Genomic DNA, 19,385 nt, shown 5'->3' with positions numbered 1-19,385 from the left:
TTTAGCTAACTCATCCAGATCGACTCGTTTCAAACTCCCATTTCACAAACATATCGGGGCCTAGATTGTGAGGTTCCATTTCATTGTTTCGATTCCCCCGTAGGTGAGGTCGTTTACATGGGACCAGTCACTTTAAATAAAGATAACTTAGTTAACAAAGCTGGCGTCGAGGTCGATGTCATACCGATCATGAGGAGTCCTTGTCATACCCCCAGACCCACCAAGAAAAATAAGCGAGCTAAATCCGCATTGGATTTCTATGAAGAAACTAGTCCCCCCAAAGAATTCGACAGGGGTAGTCTCCCTGATTTAAAAAGGACCTCCCTGAAAGGCTCCCTAATCAGCACAATCATTCAACTCAACCCCGACAGATTTTTGTACGGTAGTACGGCTTCTTTACGGAGTACCGCGTCTTCAAGTTCGGATCTGTCCAGAGGCGAAATCATGAATGCCGTCCTCGATTGGCTCGATAAGTCAAATCGCATGGACGAATCCTCGGTCGACACAGTTAGCGTTGCTAGTTCGGATTCGAATTTATCCCAACCGAGCGGCAAAACTAACCCAGCAGTTCCAGCCATACGTATTACTAAAGGACAGGGCAAAAAACGGGCGAAACGTAAAGGAAAATTTGAACGTCGAGGTATGCAAGGGGAGGGGCGCACGGGGTTGCGGTAGACCCGACAGAGGCGGGGCCCGATATGTTTGATTTTCTTTTGCATGAGTAGACGTACAAGGTAATCCAAATCCCTTGCTTAACGTTACTCACCAAAAATTCCTCCATGGGTTTAGATTACCTTGCATCCAAACGGTCTTAGCGGAGTGACACGCCGTAGCACAAGCATCTTTGGCTTTCATATGTTCTTTTTTTTGTTATGTTTTGTTAGTGTAATTTTCATTTTTCTTTTGATTTTGTTAAGTTAATTCAACCGAGCGATGAGTAAACGGTAAGTGCGTGCGACCCCAGTAAAAGTCGGAAAGATACCTGCCTGTCAATGTGACCAAAGCTAAAAATTACCAACCGTAATAGTACTAAACCTCTTTGTATTGCTAGTCCCCGCTAACATCTAACCGCCTCTTTTTAGAAACCACCTGCGCGCCAACACTAACCGAAGAAATAAAAACAATACCCCAACCCAAACCCCGCTTTGCCAAAGAAACACCACCGCTACAATTCAAAGAAGGACGACAACCCAAACTCGAAAAACAAATTTCACCTGTCAGGGACGATTTACTCGATGAGGAGGAGCCGGCGGTACCCGAGACTTATTCCGACAAGAAAAAGTTCTGGGAGAACGTGACCAAAGACAAACGAATGAGTTTGCACGAAGGACCAACTCCCGAGAAGGACTTGGTGAAGAAGAGGGTTTCGGTGCACGAAGTTCCTATTCCGAAACCTCGTTCTCAAGTACAAGTTACGCCAAGCATAGAGGAGGCGGCACCGTCCAAAATAGATGAGGAGCCAGAAACCAAAATCATGTCGGAATACCAAGCCTCATTCCAGCCGCCGAGCGAACGCAAATCTAAATCACCGCCCAAAGTCGAATCAGACAAAGAAAGTACCGATTCGGAATCGGACAATCTCGCTCACAGTGGTACCAACGAGAACGCCGGTTACATTTCGGACAGCGGAGATGTGGAGCACTACATTTCCGATTCCGAAATCGAAGATCGTGTCCCACAAATTAGGGAAAGACAGATGAGCGTTTTCGCGCCACCTGTAGCGGCAGCTCGTAAAACCATCTACGAAAGATCTGCTTCGTTGCCTACTGAGGATATGTACGAAGTTTCAGCACGAAGCATCAAATTACGGAAACAGTATTACGAAGAACAGATCAAGAAGGAAATGATCGAAGAGCAGCTAACGAGCGAAATCGAAGAGGAGCCCTCACCTGAACGCAAAACGTTGATCGGCTCCTTGGTCCAGCAAATTAGCGAAGAGAAAGTGCCCGTTTTAGATATAGCGAGATCCTTCGATGAGGCAACGAAGAAGGAAGTCTCTTTTGAAGATCACCGTCAAGCGCACAAACCCGAAAAGACTATAACGCACATTGAGGATGAAACACCGATTTCACAACAATTCCAAGAAACGCACAAAGAAATCGATGTTGATGCTCAAACCAAACGGTCCTCTTTAGGTTCAGAACAGAGTTCCTCGTCGGATATTGACAGGGTGACGAGGAACGGAAGTACTTCAAAGCCCGATTCTATGGAAGTACACGTAGACAAGAGCGAAATAGAGGATTCAGAAAAACTTGCCGATTTAGACCAAGACGCTACCGATCTCGAAACAAAATCATTAGATTCTCTAAACGCTGTAGAGATGTCACCAAAGTCGGCGACTTTCGTTGATGATAGTATACCCGAAATCACCGTAACTCTGTCCGGGAAACAAAGACGAATTAGTGAGGAAAGTGATGAGTATGCACCAAAGTCAGACAAGAAAACAGAATTGGATTCACCCATACACGTTCCTGAAGAACACGTCGAGGACACCGTTTGGGAAGTATCGGTTCAATCCCAACCGGAAGCTCATTTTGACGAGAAAGTGACTTCGTTTGATGGAGCACCTGTCGAAAAAATTGACGAAGATCTAAGTTTGAGCACTCGGGATGAATCTGATTTAGGGTCGGAAATACATCAAGATCATTCTGATTCTTACGCCTCTGATAAAATCAAATCGGAAAGTCACAGCGATATTGAAAGGATCATCATGGATAGCCTTCAACATCAAAAGGTTGATCCGATTGAAGCGAAAGCAATCGCAAGTGCTTTGATTGAAGAAATCGAGGCCGAAATACAAAGACGCGAGTGTTTGCCACCCGCCACCACGACAGGAGAGGTGTCGGATTATTTGAAATACTTAGCTGAAACGAAGGGATTAGATGAAAGAGAGGTAGAACTAGTTGAATCAGTTTTGGCAAGGCGTCAACGCGAACTCGCCAAGTTGTCTCGTGGTGATACTCAAGCATCCAGCATTGAAATCACAGACGAGGACTTGAAGTACAGTGGCACGGAAGGAGACACCACACATGTTCTTGAACAACAGATAAGTCAACTTAAAGCTGAAAAGTTGGACGATATCAAATCGATGACGTTATTGGATAAAATAGACGAGAAACATACCGAAGAAACACACTTAAGTAAGGACTACGAAACAGTGGAAGGTGGTATCACGACAGGATTGAAAAGTGAAGTACATACTAAAACGTTTGAAAGTATTAAAGGCGAAAAATCCGAAGCCAAAGACATAATATTCGAGGAAGATGAAACAATCTCGGAATCTGTTGGTCAAGAAAGCGAACAACTGGAAACTCGTGTTGAGGCCGTGACGTCTGAAATGTTGCATAAGAAAGTCAAAGACATAGAGGTCGACGAATATAGAGAAACCAGCGTCGATGTCAGTAAGGAAAAAACTACTGACATTACTACTAAAACCGTTGAAACAGAAGGCGAAGACGTGCATAAACGAAAAATCGAAGATGCTACCCACGAAAGAGACATTACCAAATCGATCATCAAGCATCACGTCGACATGACTGAAAAGTCACCTACTGATGAAGTAAAACTAAAAGGAGAAATCACCTGTGAAGATTATTTGTCGAAAGAAGATACAATAAAAAAAGAAGTTACAAGTGAAACTAAACAAGTTGATGGTGTCGCTGTGGAGAAAGAAGAAGCACTTGAAAAATCACGCACCACAACTATACAAAAAGAAGTAATCGATCAAGAAACCGAAGTACGGACGCTCAAAGACGAAGATAGTGTTGTTAAAGAAAGCAAGATTAGTAGCAAAGTAACCTCGACGGACGTCATTCGCGAATTATCAACGGTTACTGAAATTAAAGAGAAAATCGAAGTTATTGATATAGATCCATCTTTACTACCCGTCGAATTAGATGAGGTCAAAACAGTAATCGAAAAACACGAAGAAATCAAACGAACTTCTAGCAGCGAATCTAAGTCGAGCGTCGAATCCGGGAAATCTCCAGAGGATCAATTCTCGACGTGTTCCTCAGGACGTAAAGGTGACTCGGATTCATCTAAAGTACTTGAAAAACCAGAAGTACTGATGAGGAAAACATCCACACTTCAGAAGGCTGATCGAAAATCGGGTATCGACTTCGAGGCTTATTCAAGTTCCGGTGAAAGTCACTACCACAGTTTTGAACTAGACAGTGGAAAAAGTCGACCTTGTTCTTCCGATGTAGAGGGACTCGTAGCAGCTGGATCTTCTGAATACGAAAGTGCGTTGACTTCCCAAGATTACTCAAGCAGATCGCACATCACCTCTACTGAATATCATACAGCAGTGAGTAGTTTGAGTTCTAAAGAAAGCATGAAAAGTTTGGACAGTGAGAGTTCCGGGCATCTTGGAAGCGTAGAAGTCTCCGAACTGTCAGAAACTTTGGTACCTTCGGCTAGCGATGCAGAAGGCGATATTCTGGATGCAGTCGACCAGTTAGACGATGGACCTTGGAACGAGGAAATTATGGATGAGCCCGCGGATACCCAAACGAAAATGAAGAGGTCCTACGAGATGACATTCCAACCTGAACCGAAAATTCTGGCAGCGGAGTCTCCTCAAGCAGACGAAATGGATCGAAAGTTCACAAGTATGGATGATGGTAGCATTGTCAGTATGAGTTTGTCCAGTACTTCTGGTACCACCGAACCAAGAACCGTCATCGAATTGTCTCGAGCTGATTCTGAGAGGATGGATGGTGGCAGTATGTCCGTTTCTGGAATTTCTGATCAGTTGAGTATTGAAGGAAGCTGTGACAGTTTAGTATTCCATCCTACCGCTCCCCTAGGAACTACTGAAACTGGTACGTCAACTGGACAAATCGAAGGTAACTTACAAATCGAATCAATTACGTTCACTACATCGATAGTACACGAAAGTGGGATCAGAAGTGTGAGTACACAGGTGACTTCAGAGAGTCATACTCCTGAAGAGGACCGTGCTATCAAAACCGAAGAACCACTAATGAATGGAAAATGTCCTCCTGAAACCAAAAAGAAAACTCACAGACGACAGGAGAGCACCAGTTCGTTTGTTCCACCGGTTTTAAGTAGCTTCGATCAGAAATTCCATTCCGACCTAACAGAAAGCGACAAATACACGGCGGAGCTGAGTTTTAAGGAAGTCATCAGCGACGAAAAGAAAGATATCGATGAACGCGAAAGAGAGGAAAGTTATGAAACGGAAGCAGATCAAGGTTTTCACCGCGACATTCGTGAGGGTAAATATCACGAAACCGAAGAAGAAATCAAAGACGATACTCCGGAATTTAGCTCAGAGACCCAAGCAAGTGTCGGAGAACTCGAACAAGAATACACGTCCGCCTTAGCAAGAGCTCAGGAAGCTAAAAAGAAATCAGAAACACCGGATTTACATCTTCATAAAGAGCAATTGGAAAAACGTGATTCCCATGGAAAGTCCAGCAGCACTTCTAGCGAAAAGTCGAGTTTCGAAGAAGCTGAAGCGGAAGCGGCTTTTAACATGGTAGCACATGTGTCTCCAGCTCACAAGATTAAACAGATTTGCCCTATACTAGAAGACGAAGATGCGGAGAAACACGAGTTGGAAACAAGGGAGAGAGCTCAAAAGGAATATGAGAAAAGGCGTTCACAACTTAGAGATCAAAGTCCTGGATCCATTCCAGACATTAAAGTAACACAACATATGACACCGTTGGTGGATCGTAATTTCCGATACCCAGACTTGGAATTGGAAGAGCAGGAAAGAGCGAAGGAGAAAGAAAAGGAAGCCGAAACACAGAAATCTACACCACAAACTCCTTCGAGTAAGAGCTCGGAAGATACGGATCAAGGTCGCGAATACGTACTTGAAGATTCTGGCATTTCAATTCCTGAAGAGGCTGCGACGGAATCGAAGAGTACCGTGATTGAACAAACAGTAAAGGAAGAAGCTGATAAGGACACAGATTCTCCTAATAGTGACTCTTTCGAAATGTTGGAAAAGCCGGATTTGATTGACGATTTCGTCGTGATTGAAGAAGTCGCAAAAGAAGCACAGGAATTTGATTCTGAAGGGAAGAGCGTTTCGATTCACCAAAAAAGTAAACAAAAACAACGGGCCAAAAAACACGACGAAGAAGTAGAAGCTTATTTGACAAGGTCGGCTCCCACACCTCTGACGAGAATGACGGACGTGAAGTTCTATCCCGACGGATCGTCCAGCGACGAACTCGGTTTTGAATTTGAGGACAGTCCCCCAATTAATAACGAAGCTGCAGCAAGCAGTTACGAGAAGGAGCTTGAAGCTAACAAAAAGTGGATCGAACAACAATTCCAAGGGGATCAAGCGGCCAGACTAGCGGCAGGATATGATTACGAAATGGAATTTGAACGTGGGCCGTTAGAGGACATCAAAGAAGAAGACATCAACGATTTCGATCCGACCTCGAGTAGAATAGGCAGTGTGGGATCGCAGAAAGAATCCGGAGGTAGTTTAGGCAGCGTGAAAGACTCCTATTCGAGTACTCCAGAATACGACGTTTTAGCCGGTCGGAAGTATTTCACAAGATCCGGAGAACATGACGACATTTCCATGTCCAGTCTTCAAGAGTTTGAAAATTTGGAACGAGCGATGTCTTTAGAAAACAGGCGCTATCATCAAGGCTCCCAAGATTCTTCCAGCAACGGAAGTTTCAAAACACGATATTACGCTAGCAAGTCGGGCCAAGGTGACGATGTTTCTGTGAGTTCGTTGAAGGAATTTGAGGGATTGGAAATGGCGTGTATTGCGGCCCACAAAATCGAAACTAAAGCTAAAGAGGAAGAGGCGATGTTAGCTCAAATCGACGAAGGTCAAGAAAGTATCGCTTCGGAATCTGAGAGTTGTGAAACCGTTTCGAGAACGGACAAGAAGATAATCCCCGACTCTGACGAAGAAGACTACGAGAAGAGAATGTTTGAAATTGACGAGATCATAAGACAAGCTCAAAGTAACGTTGAGAGGTTTATAGATTTGAAGGAAGCTGATAAGACTGAGTCGTTAGGACGTGGTGATTCGATTGAAGAGGTTGCCAAAGTTCCAGATTTAGATTTAGATGCTCCTATAGTGAGGACGACTGTTAAAGTTCAGTGGAAAGAAAATGAAGATGTTATGGTGACCTCAACGGATTCGATCGACGGTAAAGAAGAGAAGGAAAGTCAGCATGATAGTACCGACAGTCTTGATCAAAAAACTTGTGCCGATATTATGACTGCTAGTACGGATTCTATCGAGTTTCAAGCGAAAAAGAGTGAACCTGAACCTATAAATTTACTCAGTGACAGTATTGAAATCAAAGATGATAAAGATGAAGCGTGTGGTATGATTTCCAGCGATTCTCTAGAATTAGCGACTAGGCAGTCTGAAACCATGTTGGAAAGCACGGATAGCTTAGCGGACCCAACTAGTTCCACAGCCACTCATGCGACTTATCAATACGAAACCGACTCTGTTTTCTCTGGAAGTTTTACTAGTGGAGGGTCGAATACCATGGTATCGTCGACAGATACTATCGATCCAGTTCAAGTAGATATAGCCGCCGCAGCTCGAAAAGTGTGGTTCGAGGAAGAGACCGGAACTAGTCGAAAATTTTCAACTGAATATATCCAAGACAGCGGAAAACCTTACGTTACTGAAGTAATTGAACCAAGCGACGACGATGGTTTTTCGCACACTATACATAGACGGGTGGAACTGCCACCAGAAGTCAGAAAAGTCACTTTCTATGGAAGTGACGCTGATGAGAGATTAAAACAATTCATTGAAGATTTCAATGAAGGCGAACATGTCGAAGAAGTGCAAGAAGTGGATGCTGCCGGTAACGTGCACACAAGGAGAGTCGTGCAAAAGCGATTTATTATTAGAGGAGAAGAAGGGCCAGACATGGAGGAATTTATAAAGAAAACTGTAGCTAGCAAAACTAACGAACTAACATCAATTCCCAAAGAAACGACAGGTTTGTGTTCTAAACATTTATTATTTGATTTTATTTTTTCTTTTCAGTTTTTATCTTATTTACAAGCGTATTGCACTTTAGGTTAAGCTTACGTTCTTTCACTTCACTTGATGGATATTTTTTTACTTTGTAGAGGTAAGTCGTCACTTGGGTTCTGATGAGTTTGCATGTCATTTTACATTGCATGGACTTCAGTTCTAACAAAGTACTTAAATCACCGCACCTTGGAATTATTCCCAGAATTGATGTTCATTTTTTCCTTAGGTGAGGAGTCCAGTCTTGCAGCAACAGGAGGACCACAAGATTCCGCATCGAAAGGTAAGCAGAAAGGTTTCGTTTTCACTTCATCGTTACCTTGAGTCCTTGCTCCATTAAAGTAGTACAGATGATCAACCAGACTTTGATTCTTTTCTGGTTTAGCCCATGCATCCCGTCGAAGGCAGCTTCGTTACGAAATCAGTGTCGATGATCAGATCGAAGTGGATCCTCGAGAACACGACTGGCGTTTTAATTTACCCAAACATGGTAGAGATGCTATCTTTTCATTTATTTAAATTTATTTACTTTATTGTTTCTGTATATAAACACTGTAAATTTTATCCAGTCGATGTTTGTCCCGTCGTGAAGCATCTAGTTTCACTTGCACTTAAAAATTATTACCTAGAAAATAATAATTCGTACTTTTTGACGAAGGGGAAATGTAGCAGACCCCTGCACTTCCTAACACTGTAACTGTAGAAGCTAGGATGCAACACGAATTTCCACATTTTTATTCTACTTACATTGTATATATTTGGATGTTTTGGGCTAATGGCTACGTTGTTGTGCATATTGTGAATGTAAATTACACCTTAACATTCGAAAAGGTTCTCTATGTTCGTCATTGTCATTTTTGTTTTCTAACTAGCTATTCTATTTCAGAGTTTGGACACATTTTCTGATGCAGTGCACTATTTAAACAAATTTTTGTAAATATTTAGCATGATTTTAACAACGTCATAAAAACGCACTTGGTTTCATTATATTTTTCTTTCAGCTGAAGGAGAGGAATCTACCGCTAGTGGTCCACAAGAAGACACGACTTCGTCCCAACAAAGGTATACACGATCAACTTTAATTAATGTAATCATTATGACTAATATTGTTTTCATTGTTTTAGACCAGTAGCCGACCAGCACCAACTTTCTGAAGAAATGAAGCAACTGCTTAAAGAACTAGAGAAAGAAAGCAAGCAATAAGTGGACGTTCCCTAATTATCGTCAATGTCAAAATCAATGTTACCTATTGTATTATTAACAACATAAACATATCTCGATGTTTGACGAATTAAAAACAACAAAACGCAATATGAACAAAAGAGATCTTTGGCTTTCGCATTAAAAAAATGTTATAGATACTATTCCTATGCTTGCTCTAGAAGTGAGTGATTATACAAAATGTTTAGTTGTGGCTCAATTTGTTTTTTTCATCAATTGTCCATGAATTATCGATACAAAAACATCCTGCCTGGAATTTTGAACACTTTTGCCGGAACCGTGCGGGTATCCGGTATTATTTTCGATGTGCAATTATTTTCTACCCTTTGCCATTTTACACTAAACAGAAATAATTCAATTACGATTGCAGGCTCGTAATTGTAGTATTTCGCGTACCAAATTAGCAATGATGTACTTATTTTAATATTGATAGAATTATAAGCGGGTGATTTCATTTCATCTCGTGTAACAATATCTTGCAATTTGATGCTATTTTATAATTTATTGCTGTTGGTTTTTGTTTTAATTGTATACAATTTGTTAAGTATTGCAAGTTAATGTTACCGTATTTATTAAGAGGAATATTTGTATAAAACGAACGAACAAAGAAAGGAGAAAGCAAATTTAGATTTGGAATTTACTTGATAGGATTTCATTAATTAGCTTAAACTGAATTTGCGGTTGTAATTCCACATTTTTCCAATTGTTCCCATTTGGGGTTTGTGGTTTTTCCCCAACGTGTAAACGAAACGGAACATTGGAAACTTGTCCGACCATCACTATTATAATTTATCTCAATGTGAATTAAATATATAACCTGTGTATCAGATTACAAAATAATAAAGCTTTCAACAAAAAATTAAGTTGTTTTTCAACCTCCCCAAGTTTCTGTATGAAAAATTTTTCACCGAAGAAAACTAAAAAATAACGAAACGCAGAAGAAAGCAAAATGCAAATGAAAAGGTGATGGAATACGAATAAACTCAAACAGTATGAATTTAGATTTTAAAAGATTAGAAACAATGACAGACCTAAAATTTCTGCAATAAATACATTGTACAAATAAAATATTAAAAGGAAACAGACGGTTCAGAAAAAACGCAGCTCTAAATTCAACATCAAATCCATGAAAACTTCACATATGTATATAAAGCTACAGTTCTATTAGAAATAACGCCGACGATTCAACCAGCACATGAGAATTATTTAGAGGGTTTTTTATATAAATTTTACAGATGATATTTTATGTCCGACGGGAGATTGGGCCCAAATTTCAAATGATTTATATATAGGATTAAATAAACGGTTATTAAATAAATCCTTTATTCTTTAAATTGTTACTTTGAAAAGCGGATAAAAGCTTTCTTTGATCATCTACAATTAAATTTGACTAAAATTTTATTTAAAGTTTATCTTTGGAGGCCCTATAATTAAGTAAAACATATTTTGTAAAATGATTTTAGGTGATTTTAATATTATCACCACTCTGTATACATATTTGTATATTGCGTTGCATACTTTGAGCGCGCGGTTCAAAATGTTAACTTCAATTCACTTACTAATACAATATAAAGTACACTATTTTATGACTTTCAAGCTGGTCGTTAAGTTGATTTTAGTTGATTGTCTTAGCGTCTGCTACGAAGTGATACTGATAGGTAGGTCATAAACGCAACGTAGATAAATAAACACTTTTAACTTACCACATTGTATAATATTCATTGTGCAGAAGATTTTTCACGTCAGGATATTCTCATACTTTGGGCAGCCTCATATATGCACACATTTTCTTCGAAATTTTGAAAAATAGATTTTTAAACAACAATGGGAACACTAGATTGACATAACCTTTAAAATCGAAACAGATAGCAATATTTTAATGCATGAGCATGAGCAAGCAGGAGGGGGTTAAGATTTTGCGATTAATTCCAAACATGTTTAAGAACGTAGAAATTTTTTCAGAAGTAGATATCTTATGTCGAAATGTAAGAGAGTAGATATTAAAAATGCAAACTTCGGTAGGTACATGATTTTTATGTACGCTAAAGTATGTTTTGTCATGAAAAACTCATTGCCTTTTGAATATCTAAAAATTTGGGAAACTAGAAATTTCACTTTATATACAGAGTCAATCACGAATAATAATCGGCCTGACAGAATTGGAAACGCAGCCCTAAATACACTTCCGCAGGTGTATTTATTTCTCGAAAACTTTAAACATGTATTTAATTAATGCAACAACTGCTCAAAGTTCTGTCCAACATTTTGTTTCTTGGTGAGATAGATTCTATGACTTCTCTCATTTTATTTTCCAAATATTTCACGTTGTTAATTGGAAACTGCCAACAATTTATTTAACTGTGCCCCACAGAAAAAAAATTAAGGCTTAATGATTGGACTTCTGGGAGGATAGGGGTTGACAAGTCCCCTCCCGACTTACCTGTAAGAGAGAGACTTTCAATTTATGACGTTTCTATATTTTCGATTTTCAATTTCCCGGTTTCTCAATTTCCGGATTAATCGATTTTTAACCGATGTTTCACTTTAGCATATTTAAAGTTTTTCATTTTAAATTTTTTTTATTTTTAATTTTTGATGTTTCTAAATTTTAGATTTTTCGCTCCACCCCTCGTTCTAACAACTAATGAAAAATTCATTACGATTGAGATCGAGACGGATGGGTGGGGCTTCTGTTTTGGTTTTCTTTTTTAATTAATACATTTAGTTTTCTTTGTATAACACGATTACTTAAGAACATATTTCACATGGCAGTTTCTCGTAGAAAAATAAAGATTTTGAGCTCCGCCCCTCGGCCTACGACGAATAAAAAAAATCATCACAATGGGCGGGGCTTATATTTTGGCTTTTTTTTCTTGATATACATAGTCATCTTTTCACAACAAGGAACTTAGAACATGGTTAAAATGGTACATTTTTGCAAGGAAATATGGATTCTGCAATTATGGGGCGGGGCCTAGTACCTGTTAAGATGAGACTGATTTTGGTAAATGACATACCCTCTAAGAAAATAGAGGGTGGGTGGGCGGGGATAATATTTGAAAAGATAACACTGATTTTAGCATTTTTGACATTTTCGACCATTTTTCAACCATTTTCGAAAATTAGTTGAAGACATTTTCTTGTAGATTTCCTTATCCAGAAGTCATTTCCGGCTTTGTTTCTTTGGAAATTCCTACCGTTTTTCCAAAATCGCTAATTTAAATATAGCAATTTTTAGTTTTTTTTTTCTTTTTTCACATCCTAGATTCTATTATTAGTTTCCACTCCCACTAGACAGAAGAACATAATTAGCCCCACCCACCCTGCCTCCGTTTCAGTGATTGATTTTATTCGATCTGAATGAAATCAATGATCTTTTACTCAACAGAAATTAAATTAGTTGTAAGAATGAGAAGAGGGAGTGGGCGGGGATAGCCATTGCTAAGATAAGACTGATTTTGGCAAATGACATACCCCCAAGAAAATAGACGGTGGGTGGGCGGGGATAATATTTGATAAGATAAGACTTCTTTTCCATGATAGTATCGAGGATCACCGTACTGTTGAAACCACAAATTTAATTTTGTCTTGTTTTGAAATTAAGATTTGCGAGTATTAATGATGATGGTTTTGGCGATGACGTCATCTTGTCGTGTGACAAATTTTAGTTCGTTAATTCCTTAACTCACGCTCGGGAAACAAGCAATAAAATTGTTACTAAAACATGATTTTATTGCAGTTACAATAATAAATTATTGCAGTTTAGATTATTTTGATATTTGATTTATTATCATTAATCATATGGGACTAGATTTAATCTTAACTACTTAAGTTTTAAGAGCAGCTTATTGTTAGTTTTAATCGAATTTCGTAATTCTTAATTTTGAAAATGCACTCAGTAAATTTTTGACGCTACTTTGAAATTAACTTTTGATTGAAAATATTTTGTTCAATGATGTAACTGGTTATATGTATCGCACAGACTAAATAGTCGCTTCAAATGTGCAGTACCTACTGTCATTTAATACAATACGATTCTCAATGTTCACTACAGTCATAATTTGTAAATATAAATTATATAAACAGTAAAATATATCTATTAATCCCGTTTCGAGATTCGATGACGTAAACCCAACAAATTATTGAATAAATGTCTATTCAAAAATACACTCTGACGAGCGCTATCGCATGAGCTTTAGTTCCATTAAAATTAATTAAACTGGATGTGACAGAAATTAATATATAGTTATGGACTGATTTAATCTGCTGACTGCGGCTTATGGTCTTTTTGAAATCCTGGGAACACTTTTAGGACCAAGTTCCAGGTTTCGTGGTAATAATCATTACCTATTATCTCTTTTAAAATAGTTATTTGTGTATCAGGGCGATAAAGAAGAACTCGACTTGACCTGGGTCGAGGTACACCCAACATTTTTGGTGGCCATACAGTAAAATAACCGATTATGTAAGTATTGCAAAAAATGTTGCTCAAAAGCACAAGGCCAAGGTGCAAAAGTACGTATGCGATATCTGAATACAAAAAAGTGACAAGTGAGTCCAAAAAAAGGAATTTTGACATTTCAGTACAAGAAAGTGATATTTCATGGACGTGACTGGGGACGTAAAACCACTAAATTTGTAATGGCCACCTAAAAAATAAATTATTTTAATTTAGTAAATTATTAGTTAAATCTTTATTGGAAAATGTGACCTCAGTTTGTTGCCGGCAACTCTAGACAAAAAATACTCAGACAAGATGTTTTGCCTCGTTCACCATACAGCGCTTACTTTATCATTCAAACGCAACGTGTTGAGACTCAGGACGTAGCCATCATGAAGAAAAAGAAATAGGTACTTAAAACTTGTTGCTAAAATTGTTATTACATCTTTCTGTCGAAAGGGGAGTCTCCAAATTTTATTCTGAGATGTAACTGATAATGATAAATAGAGAGCGGATTTATAAGCACAAAAAAATTAAGAATAAGCGCTTAAATAAGCATAATATTTTCAATAAAAAAGTTTTATTTTAAGCAAAAAAGCATTAAAAATATAATCATATTACAAATCAAAGAACAACACTTCTTAGAACTTTCGATAAAATATTATTACAATAATCCTAGACTTTATATTTTACACACGTATTTCAGTTTTCTTTAAAACAATTTATGATTGTAATATGTTCCAAGTTGTCCACTGTAAAATTTTTTCGCCGATCATTTAAAATGTGTTTAAAATTGGAGAATGTGCGTTCAACATCCAGACTCGTTGGCGCAAATTTGAATTTTGCAACTAATGTTGAATCTAACTCCAAATTTTACACCTTCTGGCCTTGTAAAACACGAGCAACGTCGGAAAGAACACCGAAACCTGCATTTTTATTTAATACTTCGTCAAGTTTTTGAGATACTCTAGTACCAATATCACCCCTTACTGCGTTTGCTTGTTGTTTAAATTTTTTCACTAAGTTTATGGTATTTACCAACAACATGTTGGGTTTTTCTAACTTTTCTATTACCTCACATACGAATTGATAATGGCTTCTTAGAAAAGCTAGATCTTGTCGCAAATCTTTGTTTTCCAAAATATTTATGTAACCTTTAATCGATTGAGAAGAATCTTCGCTAAACTCCGTAACTACTTCCTCAAATTCTTTGATATATTTGTCATAATAAAATGTGGCCTGTAACCATGTTCCCCACCTTGTTATAATCGGCTCTGGGGGCAATGGTATGTTTGGAAATTTTTCCTAAAAATGTTGCACTCTTAGTGGGGCTTTAACAAAAATCTTTTTACCATTTGCCACTAATTTATTAACAGTAGGAAACTGCAAACGTATTCCTTCAGCCACTCTGTTTAAACCGTCGGCAATGCAAGTAGAGTGAATTAAATTGGGGTACAATATTTTTAGATTATTCCCTGCTTTCAATATATAACGAGTTGCATCCGAAATCATCAATAAAATTTTATTCGCCGGTACGACATTTGGCAAAAAAAGTGACGTAAGACTGTCATTTACAAATCCGGTAATTAGTCCAGTCATTTTAGGATAAAAAAGGGATCAATCTCGGAATGAGAGATAATAAGCTGAATTTTTGGATATACCTTAATTTTGGCGTTTTAAAAGTTGTGTCAAAAGTCTCATAAAATCTCGTGTCTGCGTCGTAAGTTATTCAAGGTCAAAGATGAAGAAAAACTGTTTTTTGTGATTATCTCGGTTTCTATTGCTCCAGTGATGTTAACATCTATTATCATAATTGTAGAGCACAAAATTTGGGACAAATTTTATTTGAAACATTTTTTCATGCGCTCAATCGTTTTTGAGATAGAGGGCAGTGCGCGCGCAGCGCTCATCCATATGTACTGTAATGCAATCAACCGTGAATATCTATGAATACTACCTTGAATTTTGAAAAATTTGTATTATTTATCAATTAATACATTGTATTTAAACATTTTACATATTTTCAACATATTCATTGAATAATACTTACCTACTTTGTGTAATTAAAAACGCATTTAATGAAATATTTATTGTATATCTCAATTTATTTATATCTTTAAAATGTGTAAGGTTTTAAATACTTATTTTTCTATCATGATTATAACTGGAAGGTCTGGAAACAACGATTCAGGGCACCGAAGATGATGACGATGAAACAGAAATTCCCGAACGTCCAGAAGATGACGGTGAAGAAGAAGAAAATTAATACTTTTGTTCTTTAAATTATTAAAGATTTCTAGATTTTCACTGCAATTCAATTTCAATCGTAAGAAATGTACAGGTACTGAACAAAGATAAAATTAAAATACATTAACTCGTTTTACTTCCTTAAATTTTTACTTTGAAAAAATTAATGTAACTTTTAGATATATATATAATAATATAACAAGTATAATATATTATCTAAGATATAAAAACTTACACATTTGAAAGATAAAGTACTTAATTATTTTTCTACTTAAAATCTACTTTCAATAAATTAAGACACACATACAATAAGTATTTAATTTAAAGAGTTTTTAATTCCCCAAAGTAGGTAAGTATCATTATCATTAAATGAATGTATTGAAAATATGTAAAATGTTATTAAATGCAATGTATTAACTGATAAATAATACAAATTATTCAAAATTAAAGGTAGTATTCATAGATATTCACGGTTGATTCCAGTACGTATGGATGAGCGCTGCGCGCTCACTGCCCTCTATCTCAAAAACCATTGAGCGCATGAAAAAATCTTTCAAATAAAATTTGTCCCAAATTTTGTGCTTTACAATTACGATAATAGATGTTAACATCATTGGAGCAATAGAAACCGAGATAATCGCAAAAAACTGTTTTTCTTCACCTTTGACCTTGAATAACTTACGACGCAGACACGAGATTTTATGAGACTTTTGAGACAACTTTTAGAACGCTAAAATGAAGGTATATACGAAAATTCAGCTTATTATCTCTCATTCCGAGGTTGATCGCTAATTTGACTGGACTAAATCGTATTGCCATTTGTTTTATCTAACATTTTCAAACTTACTGCATACCCTCGACTAGGGAGATTTTCATTTAAGATTCCAACATTTAAACTTGCCACGTATCTTCCACAACTATCGGTTGTTTCATCGACAGTGAACCATAAATAAATTATCTCCAATGCGATGTTTAATTTCGTTGTAAACTTGCTGAAACACTGGGCCTACATAATTTTTTCGGAGAGTACTTTCAACCGGAATATGTCGATTGCAGTGTTTTTCAAAGAATTTTTGAAGAGAGCCTTTCTCCAATTTTTATAAAGGTATATTGGACTGGATCATCATTTTACATAAATCGAAATTAAACTGAAACTGTTCATATGTTGTAGAAGTAGATGCAATAGATTCATTTATGGTCTGCTGTTTAATTTTAGAAACTTCAAACATTTTCTTCCTTTCTACATGAAGAGTCGTTCTGACATGTTGCGTCACGTTATATTTTTTATCATTTTGAATCTAAAACAACGTACATATACAGGATTAACAAAGGAAAATAGATAAAAAAAAAATTAGTTGGCTTACGGTTTTCACACAAGCTCTGCAGAATATTTTGTTGTTTTCTAATTTTAATTCTGGAAAATCCCTTATCCACTCATCCGGCGTCGATTTTACTTTCGGCATTCTTTTAAAATATTAGTAATATTACCAAAAAGAACTCAACATGTAACAAGGGGGAACCACGTATAACACTATACTACGACAGATGCGATAGACTGATGGTTGTGAAATAAACGGTTCATTTAATTAAAAGTTTCCATTAGAAAAATTTTAAGGTAGGTAGTTGGGTACAATAATCCTTTTTTCTAGAAAATCTTCAACGGTCTTGCCGCAAAATGCCGAAAAAGAACATCTGGTTAAAAGCTTTAATTCATTATCAAAGGAAGTAAGGATTTAAAGTCATAAAATCTATGGAGTATTTTTCCAATCCTATAATAAAATTTTATTACCCAAACGACCGGAACCTATTCACAGAAAGAGTCTTGAGTAAGTGTACTTCAATGGTCAAGTCCAGGTAAAATGCATACGATACGATACGCCTAACTAACAAGTATTTGTCATCCGGACAAGGCCGGCATTTGAACAAAACATGCATTAAAACTCATATTCGTCGAAAAAAGCATTAAACAATCATATAAGTTTTAATATGCATAAAATTGAAAAAAAAGCAAATAAGCATAAAAAAAATGTGTCAAATGACTCCAAATTGTATCATAGTTACAGATATAAAAAAGTTTTGAAGTGCTTACATTTTTCACAAAAAGCATTAAACCTAGAAATCCGCTCTCTAATGATAAACTAAGAAAACGAAGTAAAAAAGATAACTAAAACAGAATTCCAAAAATAAATACAATCCAACGGCAGTCGGTGAAGAGGGTCGGACTGCTCCTGGATTGCTCCCGGACGGGGAAGTCGGTTCGGCGGTCGCGGTTTTCGGGGTCTCGGCACAGTACATGCTACTGGAGCCGTCTCAACTCGACTGCTCAGAACGGAAAGAGTCTCTAGGTCTCAACGGCGCAGTGATGCTGTTGTTTTAAACACGACAACGGAGAGGGATCACTCTGCTCAGCCTATACAGAACCTAGGAAATGCGTGTTAGAATAACGTCGCCACTAGAAATGTCCAGACGCACATTTCTTGTTTTGATAGGTCGTCTGAGTATAATTTGAAAAAACTTCAACAAAAGTTCTACCACATCTAACATGAAAAAAAACACTGATAAGACAAAAAGGCATTAGTCTAGTCTAGCTGGCGCTGTCAACAAAAATATTTTCTGTGGTCGTCTTATTTAAAAAGTTAAACAACGGTAAAGGTAAATATGTGGCCACCTAGTGACTCATTTTGGTGGTAAATCTCTTATTAATAATACCTTAATCTTCAGAAAAATCAGGTTGTCTAGTCGATAGCAACACTACCGCAGAAATTGGTACCAAACACATCAGCATCAGTAATCTTATTCCAACTAACCTTCTGCTATAATATATCATGAAGATCAAATGATTACTGTATGTCATTGTATTTATGGCTGAGAAATTCAGAAATTTAGCAAGACGTTTAGTTAAGTGAGTGAAATATAGTGTTTAAAAATAACTGTGATATCAGATTGGGGGCTAAAACTGGTCACCTTACTTAATTGAAAAAAGAATTAATCAAACTGTCAAATCTACATTGTGCACGATAATTTGTGAATAATATAGAGTCTAACCACAGTATAGAGATCATATCAGTCTCTATAAGCCAAAGATGCAATCCAAAATACATTTTCCGAGATTTTTTTTTAATAAAAAAATGTTGAACCTAATTTAGTCATCTAAGTTCTCACGTCTATTACCTAACTTTTGAATATCGTTTATTATTATCGGAGACTAAAATGAATTTAATTACGAAAAAACTGATATGATTTTAATTTACGGCAAATCCAGAAAAAAGCTCAATTTTTGGAGTACATGCAATAAGTTGCAACCAAAATATTTAACCCAGCTAGTGATAAAGTCACATCTGAGGGTGCAAATATACAGGGTGAGTGTTATAATAATAATAATAATAATAATAATAATAATAATAATTTATTTTCATGCTTCACTTCACATTACAAATACATGTAATAAGTTTGCAAACGTCAAAA

At 37.0% G+C, this 19,385-nt stretch overlaps 1 protein-coding gene across 21 annotated transcripts in view; it reads left to right on the top strand.

Moving 5' to 3' along the window:
* LOC135127974 (ankyrin-3-like) overlaps positions 1-9,984 on the top strand; it is a 188,828-nt gene extending 178,844 nt beyond the window's left edge. For 13 of the 21 annotated variants that reach the window (XM_064054693.1, XM_064054692.1, XM_064054713.1 and 10 more), the window contains 5 exons: positions 1,083-7,976; positions 8,241-8,294; positions 8,397-8,501; positions 9,013-9,073; positions 9,136-9,984. In XM_064054693.1, coding sequence (XP_063910763.1) covers positions 1,083-7,976; positions 8,241-8,294; positions 8,397-8,501; positions 9,013-9,073; positions 9,136-9,214 — 7,193 coding nt within the window. In that variant the 3' untranslated portion in view covers positions 9,215-9,984. Of the gene's footprint in view, positions 1-103; positions 641-1,082; positions 7,977-8,023; positions 8,112-8,240; positions 8,295-8,396; positions 8,502-9,012; positions 9,074-9,135 lie in introns of those variants that run through there. The other 8 variants (XM_064054711.1, XM_064054708.1, XM_064054712.1 and 5 more) reach the window with 6 other exon arrangements.
* The last annotated feature ends 9,401 nt before the right edge of the window (positions 9,985-19,385 follow it).

The sequence above is a fragment of the Zophobas morio genome, unplaced genomic scaffold (genome assembly GCF_036711695.1).
Source record: "Zophobas morio isolate AGI-343-1 ecotype UQ-CSIRO unplaced genomic scaffold, CSIRO_AGI_Zmor_V1 ptg000012l, whole genome shotgun sequence".
Classification (NCBI taxonomy): Eukaryota; Metazoa; Arthropoda; class Insecta; order Coleoptera; family Tenebrionidae; genus Zophobas; species Zophobas morio.
This window is presented reverse-complemented; position numbering and strand designations above follow the sequence as displayed.